Here is a 17,271-nt window from a genome sequence, read left to right as displayed (position 1 = left end):
TTCTCTGAGCAGGAAACCTCCGACCTCACTGGCCAAGTTAATGAAGAGGGCAGAAAAGTATATAAGGCAGGATGACGCCTTAGTAACGAGTAGATTTGCCAAAGGGGTGGCAGGAAAAGAGAAAGCCCCGGAGGAGGGGAGACCGGAGAAACACGAGAAGAAGCATGGAAAGAGGCCTGAGCCCTACAAGCAGGCCTGGGAAAGAAGGGATCAAAGGCCTCCCCCTCCTCCCAGGGCTCATGAACCAAGAGTGCTCCCTCCTTGGGTCCCGGAGAAACCGACTCCATTAAATGCGTCCAGAGCCGAGGTGCTCATGGCTGTCCAGGATAAGGAGTTTCTCCAGTGGCCCAAACCTTTGAAGTCAGAAGCAGATCAGAGGAATCCTGACAAGTATTGTCAGTACCACCGGACGCATGGCCACGATACAAATAACTGTTTTCAGTTAATCGCGGAAATTGAAAGATTGATAAAAAGGGGGCATCTCAAAAATTTTGTGAAGAAACCGGAGGGGCAGAGGCCTCAACCCGGTCCGGCAGCCCAGATACCCAGGAGAACTGGAGCTGGACCAGTGAATGATGGGTCCAGTGGGACTATTAATATGATTGTTGGAGGAACTGGAGGACGGATGAACCGTCGAGGAAAGAAGAGAAACCGGGAAGGGGAGACCAGCAATGGCGAGGTTATGCAGATCGTTGAACACTCTCCCATGACCATCATTTTCTCTTCGGAGGATGCACAGGGCATTCAGATGCCCCATGATGACGCGCTTGTCATTGAAGCAGTCATTCATAATTTTCGGGTGAAGAAGGTTCTGGTGGATGATGGGAGTAAGGTCAATTTATTGCCATATCGGGTTTTCCAGCAGATGGAAATCCCAGAGGAACAGCTGGTTCGGGACCAGTCACCCATCAAAGGGATCGGAGGAGCACCGGTACTTGTAGAAGGGAAGGTGAAGCTGGCCCTTATCTTGGGAGAAGCACCCAGAGCTCGCACCCATCATGAGGTGTTTTTGGTGGTCAAACTCCCACTGAGCTACAATGCGATTTTGGGGAGGCCGGCGTTGTTCAACTTTGAAGCTGTCACTAGCATCAGGTATCTGGCACTCAAGTTCCCAACGGAAGAAGGAGTGGGAATGGTCCGGGGCAGCCAGGAAGAAGCAAGGGCAGTATACTTGGCCACAGTGACGGAACCGAACTCAACCGGAGAAGCGCTTGATTCGGAAGTTTTGGAGGTCAGGGATGAGACAAAGGAAGCCCGAACAGAGCCCGTTGGAGAGCTGGAGACCTTCTCCCTATCAGAAGAAGAAGCAAGTAAGGTCTTCAGTCTCAATGCCGGCCTCACCAAAGAACAAAAAGGTGAAGCCATGGCCCTGATCCGAAGTCACTCGCCGACCTTCGCATGGAAGCCCTCAGACATGCCGGGAATTGACCCCAAAGTGATGACACACCGATTGAATGTCCTCCCCGAGGCCAGACCAGTAAAGCAAAAGAAGAGAGTAGTGGGAAGAGAGAAGCAGCAGGCTACCCAGGAAGAAGTGCAGAAGCTAGAAGAGGCAGGCTTTATTAGGGAGGTTATGTACCCACAGTGGTTGGCAAATCCTGTGTTAGTCAAAAAAGCCAATGGCAAATACAGGATGTGTATAGATTTTACCGACCTGAATAAGGCCTGCCCTAAAGATTGTTACCCCCTCCCCGATATTAATAAGATGGTCGACTCAACGGCCGGTTTTGATTATATGTCTTCTTTGGATGCTATGTCTGGTTACCACCAAATCCCAATGGAAAAGACGGATGAGGAGAAGACCTCATTTATAACTGAAGACGGGACTTACTGCTACAGAGCTATGCCCTTCGGATTAAGAAACGCCGGGGCAACTTACCAACGATTAATGAATAAAATCTTTAAGAACCAGATTGGCAGGAATGTAGAAGTGTATGTGGATGACATGGTGGTTAAAAGTTCAACTTTTCAACAACACATAACGGATTTAAGGGAGATATTTGGGGTGTTAGATCAATACAGGATGAAGTTGAATCCAGCAAAGTGTGCTTTCTTCATCAGGGGAGGAAAGTTCTTGGGATACATGGTGAGTGGAAAAGGCATTGAGCCCAATCCGGAGAAGGTGGAAGCCATATTGAACATGCCAGAGCCGACCTGTGTAAGGGACGTCCAGAGATTAACCGGGAGAGTAGTGGCGCTTCACCGATTTATGTCAAGGTCGGCAGAAAAGTGTTTGTCATTCTTCAAAAAATTGAGGAAGGTCCCGAATTTTGAATGGACAGAAGACTGCCAAAAAGCCTTCACAGAGCTTAAGGAATACCTCAGCTCGCCTCACGTGCTCAGCAGCCCCATAAAAGGGGAAGAACTCCTGATATACTTGGCAGCCTCAGAGCAAGCAGTCAGCGCAGTACTAGTAAGGGTGGAAGAAGGAGAGCAGAAGCCTGTCTTCTACGTCAGCAAGGTGCTCAGAGATACCGAAGTCAGGTATTCAAACATAGAAAAATTGGCGTATGCCTTGTTGTTAGCAGTCCGGAAATTCAAAGTTTATCTGGAAGGCCACCAAGGAGTTGTGATGACGGACCAACCTTTAAAGAAGATCCTACGTAGGCCGAAAACTTCAGGACGAATGTTAACATGGTCCGTGGAAATCAGCCCTTACTGTCTGGAGTACCGACCTCGGACAGCTATAAAATCTCAAGCGCTGGCTGACTTCATAGCAGAATGCTCATTCAACGAGGAGAAGGAAGGATCATCCTCGGAGATACCAAGAAAAGAAGGAGAGGGAGAGCTTTCCCAAGAGTCCAGCTGGAAGCTATATGTAGACGGAGCATCAGGCTCTGAGAGCAGTGGCGCTGGGATAATACTTAAGGGGCCGGAGGGCTTTAAAGTATGTTATGCCTTACGGCTAGAATTCAAAACTTCTAATAATGTGGCCGAATATGAAGCCTTGGTGAACGGAATGTTGGTAGCTTTGGAAATAGGGGTAGCCGACCTCGAAGTAAATAGTGACTCTCAGCTGGTGATCAACCAGGTAACGGGAGTATATCAGGCCAGAGATCCCATCATGCAGAGTTATCTTGATAAAGTAAAAACTGTGGAAGCCGACCTCACGAGCCGAGAAGTTATTACCAGATTTCAGAGGATACCTCGAGATGAAAATGAGGAGGCAGACCTGCTTAGTCGACTGACCAAAGAAGAGTTAGAGCAGCTCCCTGATGAAGTATACATACAGCATGTCAGCACACCTGCTTTCAAGAAGACAAACACAGTACTGCAGGTGGAACAGAGCCCAACTTGGATGACTCCATACCTGAGATACTTGGAAAAGGGCGAACTCTCCGAAGATAAAGTTGAAGCCAAAAAGATAGCAGCGCGAGCTGCCAATTACCAAGTAATAAGGGGAACTTTATACAGAAAAGGGAAGTCCAGCCCATGGCTCCGGTGTGTGAGTCCGGAGGAAGCTGCAAAGGTAATGGAGGAAATACATAGAGGCCTATGTGGGGCTCACGAGGGAGCAGGGACATTAGCTAACAAAATATTCAGGCAAGGATACTACTGGCCCACTGTTAAAAAAGAAGCAGAAGAGTTTGTCCGGAGGTGTGACGTATGTCAGAGATTTGCTAATGCCATCAGGACCCCTGCCACTCCTCAAGCAAGCATATCCAGTCCATGGCCTTTCTCACAATGGGGAATTGACATCCTGGGACCTTTCCCCAAGACTACGGGGCAAAGGAAATTCGTAGTGGTGGCTGTGGAATATTTCTCGAAATGGCCAGAGGCAGAAGCAATAGCCACAATCACAGCTCGCAAGATGATAGATTTCGTATGGGGACATATCATCTGCAGATTTGGCATACCAAGAGTACTTATCTCAGACAACGGCAGACAATTCGACTGCAGCACTTTCAGAGCCTTCACAACGAACATGGGCATATGGCATAAGTTCTCCTCCGTGGCTCATTCTCAGACTAATGGCCAAACGGAAGTCACTAATAGAGCTATCCTTCAAGGATTAAAGAAACGGCTGGATGGCGCAAAGGAGAATTGGGCAGAAGAACTCAATAGCACTCTATGGGCACTCCGAACCACTCCCAGAGCGCCCACTCAAGAAACCCCGTTTGCACTTGCTTATGGCACAGAGGCTGTAGTCCCAGTTGAGTTGCAGATCCCCACTCATCGAGTTCAATTCGTTAGTGAGAACGCTAATGGGGACAAATTAAGGAGCAACCTAGATGCTCTTGAAGAAGTTAGGGAAGAAGCTCAAATCCGAACTGCTGCTTATCAATAACGAGCGGCAAGATATTACAATCAAAAGGTCAGAGAAAGAAGCTTGAAGGTGGGAGACCTGACTTTAAGAAACCTGGAAGCTACAGGAAAAAGAGCAGCCGCAGGCAAGCTAGCACCGACCTGGGAAGGTCCATTCAAAGTGACAAGAGTGGTTAAGCCCGGGGTATACCGAATCGAAGATATGCAAGAAAACCCCGAGCCCCACGCTTGGAACATCCAGCACCTAAAAAGGTATTTTCCTTGAAATATTCGTAAAGAAAAACGTTGTATTTTGATAGACATGAGTAAATAAAAATTGTTTATACAATGTGATTATCTTTATGAATAACGTTCTACATGAAACAAGGCCTCAGTTAGGCACGAAATCAGCTGGGATGACGAAGCGACAGTAAGGCCAATGAGCCTGAATCTTGTACAAAACCCCAAAGCGGGTACCAAAAAACAACCGGCGAGGCCCCGAGGTCGTCCCGGAAATTCAAAGAAAAACAGGATCCCGTAAGATCTCCTGGAATCAAAAACAACCGGCGAGGCCCCGAGGTCGTCCCGAAAATTCAAAGAAAAACAGGATCCCGTAAGATCTCCTGGAATCAAAAACAACCGGCGAGGCCCCGAGGTCGTCCCGGAAATTCAAAGAAAAACAGGATCCCGTAAGATCTCCTGGAATCAAAAACAACCGGCGAGGCCCCGAGGTCGTCCCGAAAATTCAAAGAAAAACAGGATCCCGTAAGATCTCCTGGAATCAAAAACAGCCGGCGAGGCCCCGAGGTCGTCCCGGAAATTCAAAGAAAAACAGGATCCCGTAAGATCTCCTGAAATCAAAAACAGCCGGCGAGGCCCCGAGGTCGTCCCGGAAATTCAAAGAAAAACAGGATCCCGTAAGATCTCCTGGAATCAAAAACAACCGGCGAGGCCCCGAGGTCGTCCCGGAAATTCAAAGAAAAACAGGATCCCGTAAGATCTCCTGGAATCAAAAACAACCGGCGAGGCCCCGAGGTCGTCCCGGAAATTCAAAGAAAAACAGGATACCGTAAGATCTCATGGAATCAAAAACAACCGGCGAGGCCCCAAGGTCGTCCGGCAAATTCAAAGAAAACCAGGATCCCGTAAGATCTCCTAGAATCAAAAATAGGTCGGTGAAGGACTTAAGAGCCTCCCGAAATAAAAAATTTTTTCCACACCACAGGGACAACTTATAAAATCCAATTCCGACCTCGAAAAGAGAAGAGCCCAGAGCCTGTTAAAAAAAAAAAAAAAAAAAAAAAAAAAAAAAAAAAAAAAAAAAACCCGAGCTCCCAGCTCGGATAGACTTATCTTCGCAAAAATTCAAGGTACGAACGAAAAAGGCCGGGTTTCCAGCTCGGATAGTCAGGTTCCGACCTATGAAAAAAGGAACAAAGGCCTAATAAGCTAAAGAAGCCCCAACCTCGAAAAAGACGCTAACGCCATAACTTTGGCTTTCGAAGAGGTCGAGCTCCCAGCTCGGACCAATATTCACAAAGGCCCAAGACCGAGCTCTCAGCTCAGATAGACTCATATCCTTAAAAGATCAAGATACGAAGGCCAAAGAGAAAGGCCGAGCTCCCTCCGTTAAAGGACTCATAAATGATGAAATCCTTAGAAGGATACCAAAGCTATAATCAAAGCCTAAATCAGTTTATTTGGAACAAATATACAAAATCACAACCAAGAATAAAAAAGAAGGAAACTGATATTTCATTCATGACTGTTACAATTTATCTCTCCGGCGAGGATGGAGGATAAATAGTCCTTAAAGGACTTACATCAGTAAGAACACCCTCGCCTGCATTATTTCTATTTACAGTCACCTCCGAAGGAAGCTCGATGTCCCTTGGGCCAGAGCTCTCAACATTAATAGTAGGGGCAACTTCTGACCCAGGGTGGAGGCTTTCTTTCTCAGAATCAAGATCATCTTCCTCCGACCCTAGCTCGGACTCCCCTGAAGAAGACTCAGCCGGCCGGTCTATGTTCCTCCGGGAATCTCCTCGGGGCAAAGGACAATCATCCTCCCCGTATAGCACTGACTCGCCATCTGAGTCCACTTCGCGCCTACGAAGCTCGGCCAAAGGAATATCAGGAGCCTGTCTAGCTTCTCTTAAACCGCGATTGTAGCCAGTTACATACATGCGGTAGGCCTTATCATAGATTGCCTGTTTCATTTCACCAGAAGCTTTATACTCCTCAAGATGTTCTTCACAAGCCTCAGCTACAAATTCCTTAAACTCAGAAGAGCCTTTGTAGTCCTGAAGATGAGCTTCACAGGCCTGCTCAATTTTAACCTTTAGCTCATCAGACTCCTGATACTCTGCTATATACTGTTCACGCTTTTGCTGAGCCTTCTCTTCGGCATACTTTACCACCTTGAGCAGGGCTAAACATTTACGTTCCAAAGCCCTGACTTCATTTTTTAGCTGTTGTTGGCGAAGGTTGAACTCTTCAGCCGATGAAGACAGATCTTTGATACGTTCAGAACTTGTGCCCAATTCCTGCTCAAGGACCTCCACCCGGGCTAGGGTACTTTCCCTCTGAGCCTTCACCTCATTCAGGTGAGCTTGAAGCCCTTCAAAATCGGCCTTTAAGGCCTCATATTGGCGCTGAACCTCAGCCTTTTGGCTTACAGCCTCATCCCTCTCTTGAAGGGCCGCTGTCATAGAGGACAGCTGCTTCACAACCTCTACACAACGAGCTTCCACCTCAGCTGCTCTCTCATCGGACTCCTGGAGGACCCTGCGAGTACGAGACAGCTCTGACTCCAGGGATTTGCTATGTTCTGCCGCCTCAGCCGCTCTGTCCTCAGCTCTTTTAGAGGCCTCCAGCGCAGAATGCAACTCCCTTTGGAGAGCTTGGATCTGCTCCCGGGCGGCTGCCAGGTGGCCCCTCGCGTCGCTGGTGGCAGTCAGGTTTTCGTCGCGACGCGCTTCCTCGATCCGGCGGTCCACGGACTCCCGGAGAGAGAGGTCACGGGCATCCACCTCCATAACCAGGCCTAACACCTAGTACGGAAGAACAATTGTCAAGAAAAGAAACAAAGCAAACTCAAAGAGAAATGAAAAAAATAACTTACCATCAGAAGCATTTCTCCAATCGTGGATCCGAGCTCCTCACGAAAACGAGATTGGAAGGACACCTGCTCCTTGGTAGAACGGGCCAAGTGACCAGTCAGGGCCAGCAGACGAGGATCCAAAGCCTTTGTTATCCCGCCGAACATCCGCTCCCGGAGAAGTGCGGCAACAGCAGAGGCCGGAGACTCAGATGAAATGCTTGACAGGTCCAGAATGTTGTCAGCAGGGGACGACGAAGGAACAACAGAAACACCCTTCCCCTTCCCAATGGAAGAAAGAGGTGGGTAAGGACCCGCAGCAGTCCTGGACTTCTTCCGAGCAGGAGATGGGACAGGCGTTCCAGAAGAGGTCGGACGCTTGCCCCCGGTCTTTGAGGAGACGCCCTCAGCTCCCTCAGGCTCAATCCTCACAGGGGCAGGGGCACCTTCACCAGAAACCTCTGGGCTTTGATCCTCTAGGAGGATGACCTCCATCCCCGTCCCAGAGGTCTCATTATCTTCAACAGGGGACTTAGATTTCCCCCCTGACACCCCCTCAGTAGAATGGGCAGCACTCTGCCCCACTTGTTCAGTAGCTTGGGTCTGCTCCACAATAGCTAGGGAAGTTTCCCTCACGACCTCTGAAGAGGCTGGAACGGATCTAGACCCTTCAGCAGGCGTCGAGGTTGAGCCCGACCCACCATGGCTAGATGGCCCAGCTGATTTGATGCTGCGAGAGCTCGGCTTGGAAGTTCGAGAAGAAGCTTTGACGGGAGGTCGGCTGACCTTCTTGGAGGAAGCGGCCTGAGCCAGCTCTGCAGCAATCTCAGTTACAGAACGCCCATCCCCAAAGGCGTCAAAAATTGCATGCATGTTCTCCCGAGACAGGTCAAAATTCTTGGGGAATTTGATGCCATCCATTCTAACCTCAGAAGCTGCAAGAAACAAGAAGTTATAAAGAGTCAGCATACTTCCTGATATTATGAGCAAAGAAGAAACAGAATAGCCGGACAAAGCACTATACCCGTGTCCCGGATATCCCTAAGGTTGGACGCAAACATACACTTCTCGACATCATACTTCCTCTCAACGGAAGTCAGTCGAAGCAGCCCGACCTGCTCAATAAGACTTAATTCGGGCAGATCGTTGCAGCCCGAAAAGATCTCCCCCCACCTTAGGTCCACATCCCACGATCGGTAGGACCCTAGTTTTAACTCCGCCACAAGGAAATTCTCTACCCATCCCTTTATAGAATCCTTGTAGCCCGTAAGAAGAGACAGCCCATTACGGGGGGAAAAGTAATAGAAGTTTTGCTTCGCCCTAACCAGGCGGAAAAAAGTGACAAACAGACAGGCCAAAGGTGCGAAACCCCAACCCAAACAGATAGACTCGAAATAGGACATGAATAAAATGGAATTTGGGGATAACATTCGAGGAGTTACCCCAAAGTATTCGAAGACCTCGACAAAGAAAGGGGTAAAAGGAAACGGTAAACCAAATTCTCTCTGCTTCAGGAAAAACACTATGCTACGAACCTCTTGGGGATCCACCAAACCAGGAGGACGAGGGTAAGGAAGAACTATCCTCTCATTTGGAAGAGGTGCTCGAATAAGATACAACGGAGTATCTAAAAGCCTCCGGGAAATGTGATTAGTTATGTTGGCAGGTGTAATATGCGACTCAAGGTCAAAAACATCAGGAAGCTTTGAACTTGCCATGGAAGAACAAAGAAGCGTACCTGAGAACGCGATGGGATGAAAAACTGTAGAAAGAGTTGCAGAAAGACAGAGAGCAGACAAGAGCTAGTTCTTCAAAAGACAAGGAATTTGAAAAGAAAGGCAATTATGAGGCAGGGCGTTGATCTGAACAGTTTTGTCTTGGAGCGGCGCGATCATTAATTGTTCTCAAAATTTACCCTCTCAACGGTTAGGTAATAACCGGCGAGATGGTAAAGGGGCAAAAGGATGATCGCTGGGCTTACCTACATCTATCAAGGGCCAAGTACACGATGACAGCCCATCATTTAAAAGCCCATTCGCCATCCACATAATACAGGCCCAACTCATCAGTCAGAGCAACTTAGCCTACTACTTTACCATCCCTATGGTAAATGCCGAGGAAACAGAGGGGCAAGTCATGAAAAGACTCAAAAGTACAAGCAAAAGGGAGCATGATAAAGGTCAGACTTGCTCATCACTTAAAAAGTTATAAGATTTGATTTATCGTTATTAAACAAAGGATGTGAGATCGGAAAGAGGCGCCAAGAGCACCTCGGAATCATACAGAGCTGAGAGCTTAGAGTTCAACTCATCAGAAGCCGAGCTCGGACAGCATGACTTGAGAGCTCGGCCAGCTAAAGGAAACTCAGAGCTCATTTCCCTAAGCAAAGACAGAACTCTCGGGTCGGTCAGTCCAGCTCGGACAACATGACCTGAGAGCCCGGTCGGATGAAGGAGACTCAAAGCTCAATTCATCGAAGTAAATACCGAGCTCACAGGTCGGTCAGACAGTCCAGTTCGGAAACTTGAAAGCCCAGTTGACTAAGTGGATCTGGAGTTCAACTCATCAGAGCTCGCAGATATGGTTAGATCAGCTCAGGAAAAAGCAGGACAGAGCTCAGTTGGTTAAAATTGTAAGGCGAGCAATCTAAAGTATTTCACACATGATAAAGGAAGAACAGCTTAAGCATGAGAGCAGAACAAGAACTTCATTAAAAGAAAAGTACATTACAGCAAGTTACAAAGGCCTACACTACGGGATGAAAGACTATCCTTAAAGGATTTACATATCCAGATACTTCATCATCTACGATTATCACCTACCCTACTATTCTAGTCTTCAGCTCGGAGGACTTCTCGTAGCTCGGAATGTGAGTTTTTCAGAAAAGGCCAAGATCTGTCCCGCTATTATAGGGGAACTGAACAAGTTGATTCCCATAAGCATTTCTCACTGTCCCCCTGGGCAAACGTCCGGTTACCCAAATGTGATGCACGATACATTCGAACAAGCTCAGATATTGTATGCCGGCCGTGCACCACACATGAAAAACATAAGTCTTCGGGCTATGGCTCCGAAGAGATCGCGAAGTACACATTCGAAGAAATCGCGGGAGACTTGACTGAGTGCAGCAGATCTCAGTCCCACGTAATACTGGTACTTCACACCAAAGGGAATAATAATACTGGTACTTCACACCAAAAAGAACAACAAGCTGAGCGCCGGCGCCACTCCCGTTTATATCAAAAGAGGACAACAGGGGCATCGAGGAAATTCCCTTTTTCTCTGCGGAAAAAGGTGAAGTTAGAGCGAACCCCTCAATAGCCCAGAACTTCTTTGGAGCCCGGACAATAAGCAAAGGAGGAGGCCGGCCAGACGATCTGGGTAAAGCAGTTTCAGCAGCTTGCCGAATGGTTCCACCCTTCGACTGCCATACCAGAAGGATCTTCAATGCACCATCCAGACGCCTTAGAGGTAACATCAAATTGTCAAGAATTTTGAACTGACCCATTTTTATTTCAGGAACTGCAAAAAGTTTCAAAACAGAAACAAGTCAGAAACAGTTCCCCCTTAAGATAATAAGAGCAAAATCAAAGCAAACCTCTGGGGCACAAGGCAATCTGTTTGAAGAAGGCGTCGAATGGACCTGCCACAGATAAAACAAGAATTTCTCATTTCAACAGAAGGCTCAAGAATGAAGAAAAGCTGGCACTGATATATACTCGGAGCCTGAGGACTTAGCACGAGGCAGAGCTACACTAGACTCTAAGCCAGTGATGTCAGATTCTTAAAAGATATTCACGGAAAAGGAAAGAAAGGAGATGTCCAGATAATGATGACAAAAAGAAAAAAGAAAGCAAAGGCGGCAGAGGACAAGAAGAATAGAAAAAAGACAGAAAGAGAAAAGAGCAAATAGAATTCAGAAACTGCGCAACGACTGAAAGATGAAAGGATGTTATTAAGGCACCTGAACCCGAACAGACGCGATCATAAAAGTTCTTGGTATTCACCCCCTCGGCAGTTGGAGCAATAACCGCCGAGAAGGTGAAGGGGCAATTGATGACCGCTAGATTCCTTCTTCCCGGGCCAGGGGCTTGACCACAGCCCAAAGCCCATGACGTAGAGGCCCACATACCTGATGTACATAACAAGCCGGGCTCATCCAACCCTCAAGGCCGAGCTCGACCCATCCTCTTCACTCAGGCTTAGCGTCCGGCCCAACTTTCGGCCCAACCCAGGATCCAGAATAATATTCACCAGACAGCCTGGCAGATCCGCTTGAACGTACACACGAGGAGAATCAGAGGCCGTTACGCATGGAGCAGGCGGCTGATACCCTAGTACCTCCAAATCCGCATGGCAGAGACGCGTGGCCCAATCCTGGAGAGGCCTTTACACGTCACCAGCAAGCAAGACAATGTATAAAAGAGGAGTCCCCTCCTCAGGAGAAGGGGGGGCCTTATTCAGTAATACAAAACCCTTGTAAAACCCTATTCTATTGGATCTCAGATCATCAGCATGAATCAACCAAATAGCAGAATCTTAGTCCCCCATCAACAGACTAGACAGGAGTATTCATCTCATGGCAAGGGGCATGGATACTGAGAAATGGCACCGGATATTTGAATTGAACTGACAAATTGTAAATCTAAAAAACCTTTAGTGATTATGTTACTAGATGCAGCTATTATTAGCTCTATCTAATATGAGAATGAATTTAATAACCACTAAATTAAGTACTTGCATTCATTCATTTATTATACAAACTTTAATTGCTTTTGAACAAATGTCTTTACAAATATTTAACCTAATGGTCATTGAACTTGTTCTCATATGGGGTTGAGCTTACATTAGAAGCATCCTATGTTTTTTTACGGTGTTGATGCAATTCTGTTGTTGCTAAAATTCAAGAAATGGGATATTAGTTCTGATCAAGTAGTTAACAATTAAACATCAACATTTGATGGGAAAAGTCAATATTTGAATTAATTTATAATTTATCATAAAATAATTAGGTGTTATAAGCTTTTTTTACAAATTACAAAATTTTATCAATTTTTTGGAGAGATTAAGACTTGTGTAGTTCCCAAATTTGAACAAAAAACTGAATATTGCACCAGAATTCCAATATCACTAAACTTTTCCAATTTCATCGACCATAAATACCTTCTCTGAGTTTTTCATGTTGCAACCATCTATCACACATTTATATGCATCCCAGTCTTCTTCTGCGAGCTTGCTTAAACTCTTCTCTTTTCTGCAACCATCTATCACCTTCTCTGAGTTTCTCTCGAGTTCTTCTCTTTTTTGGGAGCACTGGTCTCCTTCCATCTGCCGCATGTTGATTCCCCTGCCCCGTCCGAGCAGGGAACGTCCTCGTTTCTTCCACCCGGAGAGTGGGTCTCCCTCCCTATCTTCGAGTGATTTCTTTTGGTGTTTGTTTCCTTTTCTTATTTTTTATTCTTTCCTTGCAGATATGGGGTTATTTGTGAGGGTTTCTTTGATATGCTTTTCTGCTTTCCTTGCTTTATTGTGGTTAAATCCTTGCAAGTAGATTTAAAGGCTCACAGATTTTATTCTTATATATATTGTCCTCTACGCTGAAGGGAGGTAAGGCAGTGACTCGCAGAGCAATGCTCAGAAGGCGCGATTGGATCAGTGAAGAGGACATCCTCACCACCTTCGCTGGCGTTGCTTCATCTATAAAGATGTTGTTGACCAGAATCGTTGGAAGTGGTCCAAGAATGGCTCTTCAGCAGTTCTGAACCCAAGCAAGAGGAAGTGGAGTAGCTCATAGTGCCAAGTCGAAGAGCGCATCTGCACCGATTCTTGCTGGCATGCTTGTTCTAAGGCGACCTCCTTTGACTCGGGCATTGGACCTATTGATATGAGATGTGGGTTTTCCTTCTTGATTGTGCCAAGGTTCCATCGCCTTTCAGCCAGATCTTTGCTTGCATGCAACTATTCTTCTACTTGTGTTGCTTCCTTCGCTCTGGAAGATGTGGATTTGGTTTGGGTTTTTCTCCTTCGATCTTAAGTGACTGTTTAATGGCCAGATTTGCTAATATTTTGGGAGTTTTTTCTTGTTCAGCCTTAGCAGTTACTCTGTCCGGTGGCCGAATTTTCAAAACATGGAGCCGCTCTGCTTTAATTGTTTTGTCGGATCTGGTTTCAGATCATATGGTATTTCCCGTCTCTAGAGTTTTGATTGTTTGGATTTTGTTCTTATGGATCTTAACTATTTAAGGTGCTATCAAAAAGTTATCCACTATTAAAAAATAATATTAATATAATTGTATAATAATAATATTATTTAAAAATATTATTACAAAAATATATTATTATTTTGAAATCTTTGTGCATTACTTCTCTTAATGAAAAAAAGATTGACTCTAGTTCTGTATGCACTTCCTTCTTATCAGAATTAAGCTGTTTTTCATGGATGATGAGGAAGTGCATAATCCACTTAATGGAAAAGGATTGATTCCAATTCTATATGCACTCCCTCTTCATCAGAATTAAATTATTCTACAAGCACTTTATAGAAAAATGGATTAATTTTTTCGTCGATTGAAGAGAAAGTGCATAATCATGAAAAAGGATTTACCGGTGTATTTCATGAAAAAGGTGATAATTTTTTTCTGACGAAGAGAAAGTATATAATCTTGGAAAAGGATTGACCGGTGCACTTTATGAAAAATCTTATTAATTTTTTCTTTCGACGAAGAAAAAGTGTATAATTATGGAAAAGGATTGACCGGTTTATTTCATGGAGAAACATATTAAATTTTTTTTTATGAAAAAACATATTAATTTTTTTTTATGGAGAAACTTATTAATTTTTTTTTATTGCAGAATTGTATTTGTAGATATAATACAATGTTTGTTGGTGATTAATTTTTTCATGAAAAGCTTATTAAATTCTTTATGGTCATAGCAGTAGCAATTGTATGCTTCATATTCATTGGTTGCACTTAAAAGCCAACATGAGATGACATGGGAAATTTTGAATTTTGGTGCAAAAGTTTTTGTTGCTTGCCCACCCATCAATATTAAACTCATTGATTCTTGCTAATATAGAAGATGAACACATAGGCAAGAAGAATTATACTAACAAAAGGGATGAAAGCCAATATGATATGACATGAGAGACTTCTGAACACTATGGCCAATTTCCATGATGCCATCATTTTAGCTCGAATCAGTCAAGTAACATTGATTGATTAAATAAAAAATATAAAAAAATATTATTAATATATAAATTTATAAAAGCTCCAACCTATAAATAAAAAAAATATACATGTGTATAAGAATGATAATATAAAAATAATTACATTATTTTGAATTACAAAATAAAATAAAATATTTTTGGGCTTGAACTTAATTTTTTATGTAAGAATAATTAAGTTGCCTACGTATCCTTTTGATAAAGGAATCAAAGCCCCCGTAGTTCAGTTACATTTCATTGTTGCTCTTGTAGGTTTCTAACTTTGTGAATTCTTTAGAAATTCACCATCCGCTCCATTGTATCATCAATTTATAATCTGCCAATCATTCTGATTCAACCATATATTTATTTAGTAAAATATAAAATTTAAAATTAAAGAAATAAAAAAATACATTTATTTAATTAGATAATATGCAAATAAATTAGTACCTGATCTTGATTAATTTCTGGTAAATCATCTTTCATCTTTGAAGTAAAATGCTCGAGCCAAAGGCTCTCATCATAGCATGCATCCTGCAACTGTTTTGGAGACGTGTCTTCCATATTAATCGGACTTACTGTTGTTCCAACATAGGATAACGGTTGCACAAGTTGTTCCAAACTTGTGTTGTTGGTGACACTATGAAGGTCAAATGCAGGATCATCTTCAATACCCATCAAGCTACTTGAACTCTCAACCTCAATTGTTGAGGGCGATATCACAACTGAAAGATTTTCTTGAACGTCATTTGATGGTTGGTGTACAGCTGCTGGATCAAAACTCTGAAAATCAAAATGAGAAGGCATATCATCCTTGGTCAAGAAACTGTCATCAATAACTTTTGAGCTCCAAACTCCATTACCCTTTGCAGTATTGGGACTGGTTGGCTTTCTTGAAATTTGTTTGACTCAATCTCTGAGCGCTTGTTTGGCAGAAAGCCATGAGTAGCTTCATCATGAAGGCCATACTTCCTCTTCTTAGAGTTGAATCTATTTCTGTTACTCATCTTCAGTTGACAAAGCACATGATAGTCACTAGTGTTTGACACCTCAAGATCCATACTGTACTCAATCAAGTTCCAACAACGATCTTGGTCCAATTTTGATGGATTTCTGTAACTGAACCGTTTCTTATAAGCCGTCAAACCACTAACATGGATGACTGATCCTGACTCGCCATGCCAAGTACCCCCACCAGCACCGATCTTGCGATTAATTCTTGAACTGCCAGTATTTTTCTTGTTTAGCTTTGTGAAGAAGAAAACATCCTCACTGACATTCAACTTGTATCTTTGCCATAGCTCCCAGGGCTCTTCTGTGCTATACAAATCACACTCCCTAATGACTCCATATTGCCATGCAGTCAATTCACCGGTGATCCTTCGAAGGAGATAATGACCCACCAGCTCTTCGTCAGTGGGACAAAATCTCAAGCCTGGAAAATCCTCCATCCTAATTTTTGCATGTCCATGCATGGGAAAAAAGAAACAACAACAATTCAGCATAAATAATCTTTTTAAAGATTTAAAAATAAATTAAAATTAATAGAGTGATCTAAATAAACTTTATGAACTAATAATAGACTAATAAAAGATAGTAGCTAGCAGAGTATGAATTTGACTGTAGCTTAGATTTAGATTCAAGAAAAAAAGAAAGAACCCTTCAAGAAAAAAAAAAAAATACAATACCTACAAGTTATGAACCTCTGCGGCAGCGTCAACCCTTTATTTGGAATGCGATTCTTTCACTGGTTTGAGTGCCCTGATGCCTTCCCCTTCAATCTTCCTAATATCAATTCAAGAGAGAAGAAAGGATAGCTTTAGTCATTGCAGTGGAGGAGACTGATTGTTTCTTGGGATCTTTGACAGAAAGATACTAAGGATTTTCACTAATTTTTTTTATGGCAATTCAAAAGGAAGAAAGAACAAAAAGAAATTTAACTAACTAAAATAGAGTGACAGTAGATGTAAAAAAAATTAAAAAATGACATAAACAAAAAGAAACAGATACAGACAGTACCTAAAATTTAACTAACTAAAATAGCAAGTACGTGGTTTTATTTGTGATGCTCAAGCTTTCCTTTTCAAGAAAGAAAGATTAGCTTCAATCATTTGCAGTGGAGGAGATAGATTGTTTCTTGGGATCTTTGACAGAAAGATTCAAGGCCTTTCATTATCTTTTAATGGTTGTTCAATAAAAAGAAAAGAAAAGAATTCTTGGGAGGAGATAGATGGTTTGAGCGTTCTTTCTGATAGCAATTCAAGAAAGAAAGATTAGCTTCAGTCATTTGCAGTGGAGGAGATAGATTGTTCCTAGGGATCTTTGACAGAAAGATTCAAGGCCTTTCATAATCTTTTAATGGCTGTTCAAGAGAAAAAAAAATAAGAAAAGAAAAGAATTCTTGGGAGGAGATAGATGGTTTGAGCGTTCTTTCTGTTCTTTCTGATGGCAATTCAAGAAAGAAAGATTAGCTTCAGTCATTTGCAGTGGAGGAGATAGATTGTTTCTTGAGATCTTTGACAGAAAGATTCAAGGCCTTTCATTATCTTTTAATGGCTGTTCAAGAAAGAAAAGAATTCTTTCTTTGACAACCCTCAACGAAATACATGAACTAACTCACCCCTTTATTTGGAATGCTAATTCTTTCGCACCCTGATGCCTTCTCCTTTCACTCTTTCTGATATCAATTGAAGAAAAAAGAAAGAATAGCTTTAGTCCGTGG

The 17,271-nt window shown here is 43.7% G+C and overlaps 1 protein-coding gene and 1 long non-coding RNA gene across 2 annotated transcripts; one reads left to right on the top strand and one right to left on the bottom strand.

The window, feature by feature from the left end:
- Nucleotides 1–12,432: 12,432 nt before the first annotated feature.
- On the top strand, nt 12,433–13,543 carry LOC110616132. The gene is made up of 2 exons (XR_002488151.2): nt 12,433–12,738; nt 12,817–13,543. It is a non-coding gene; the product is annotated as an uncharacterized LOC110616132 (long non-coding RNA).
- Nucleotides 13,544–14,783: 1,240 nt separating this feature from the next.
- Nucleotides 14,784–16,074, bottom strand: LOC110615047 (NAC domain-containing protein 105-like). The gene is made up of 2 exons (XM_021756754.2): nt 15,000–16,074; nt 14,784–14,898 (listed from the first exon to the last, which is right to left on the bottom strand). The coding sequence occupies exon 1, from the start codon at nt 16,052–16,054 to the stop codon at nt 15,368–15,370; it is 687 nt and encodes a 228-aa protein (XP_021612446.2). The 5' UTR covers nt 16,055–16,074; the 3' UTR covers nt 14,784–14,898; nt 15,000–15,367.
- Nucleotides 16,075–17,271: the final 1,197 nt, after the last annotated feature.

The sequence above is a fragment of the Manihot esculenta genome, chromosome 5 (genome assembly GCF_001659605.2).
Source record: "Manihot esculenta cultivar AM560-2 chromosome 5, M.esculenta_v8, whole genome shotgun sequence".
In the NCBI taxonomy this organism is placed as follows: Eukaryota; Viridiplantae; Streptophyta; class Magnoliopsida; order Malpighiales; family Euphorbiaceae; genus Manihot; species Manihot esculenta.
Note: the sequence above shows the minus strand (reverse complement) of the source record. Positions and strands in the feature narration are given on the sequence as shown.

Bases quoted from the DNA above. Each gene is read 5' to 3' on its own strand.
- LOC110615047 (XM_021756754.2), bottom strand. From the start codon at position 16,054: ATGCTGAATTGTTGTTGTTTCTTTTTTCCCATGCATGGACATGCAAAA.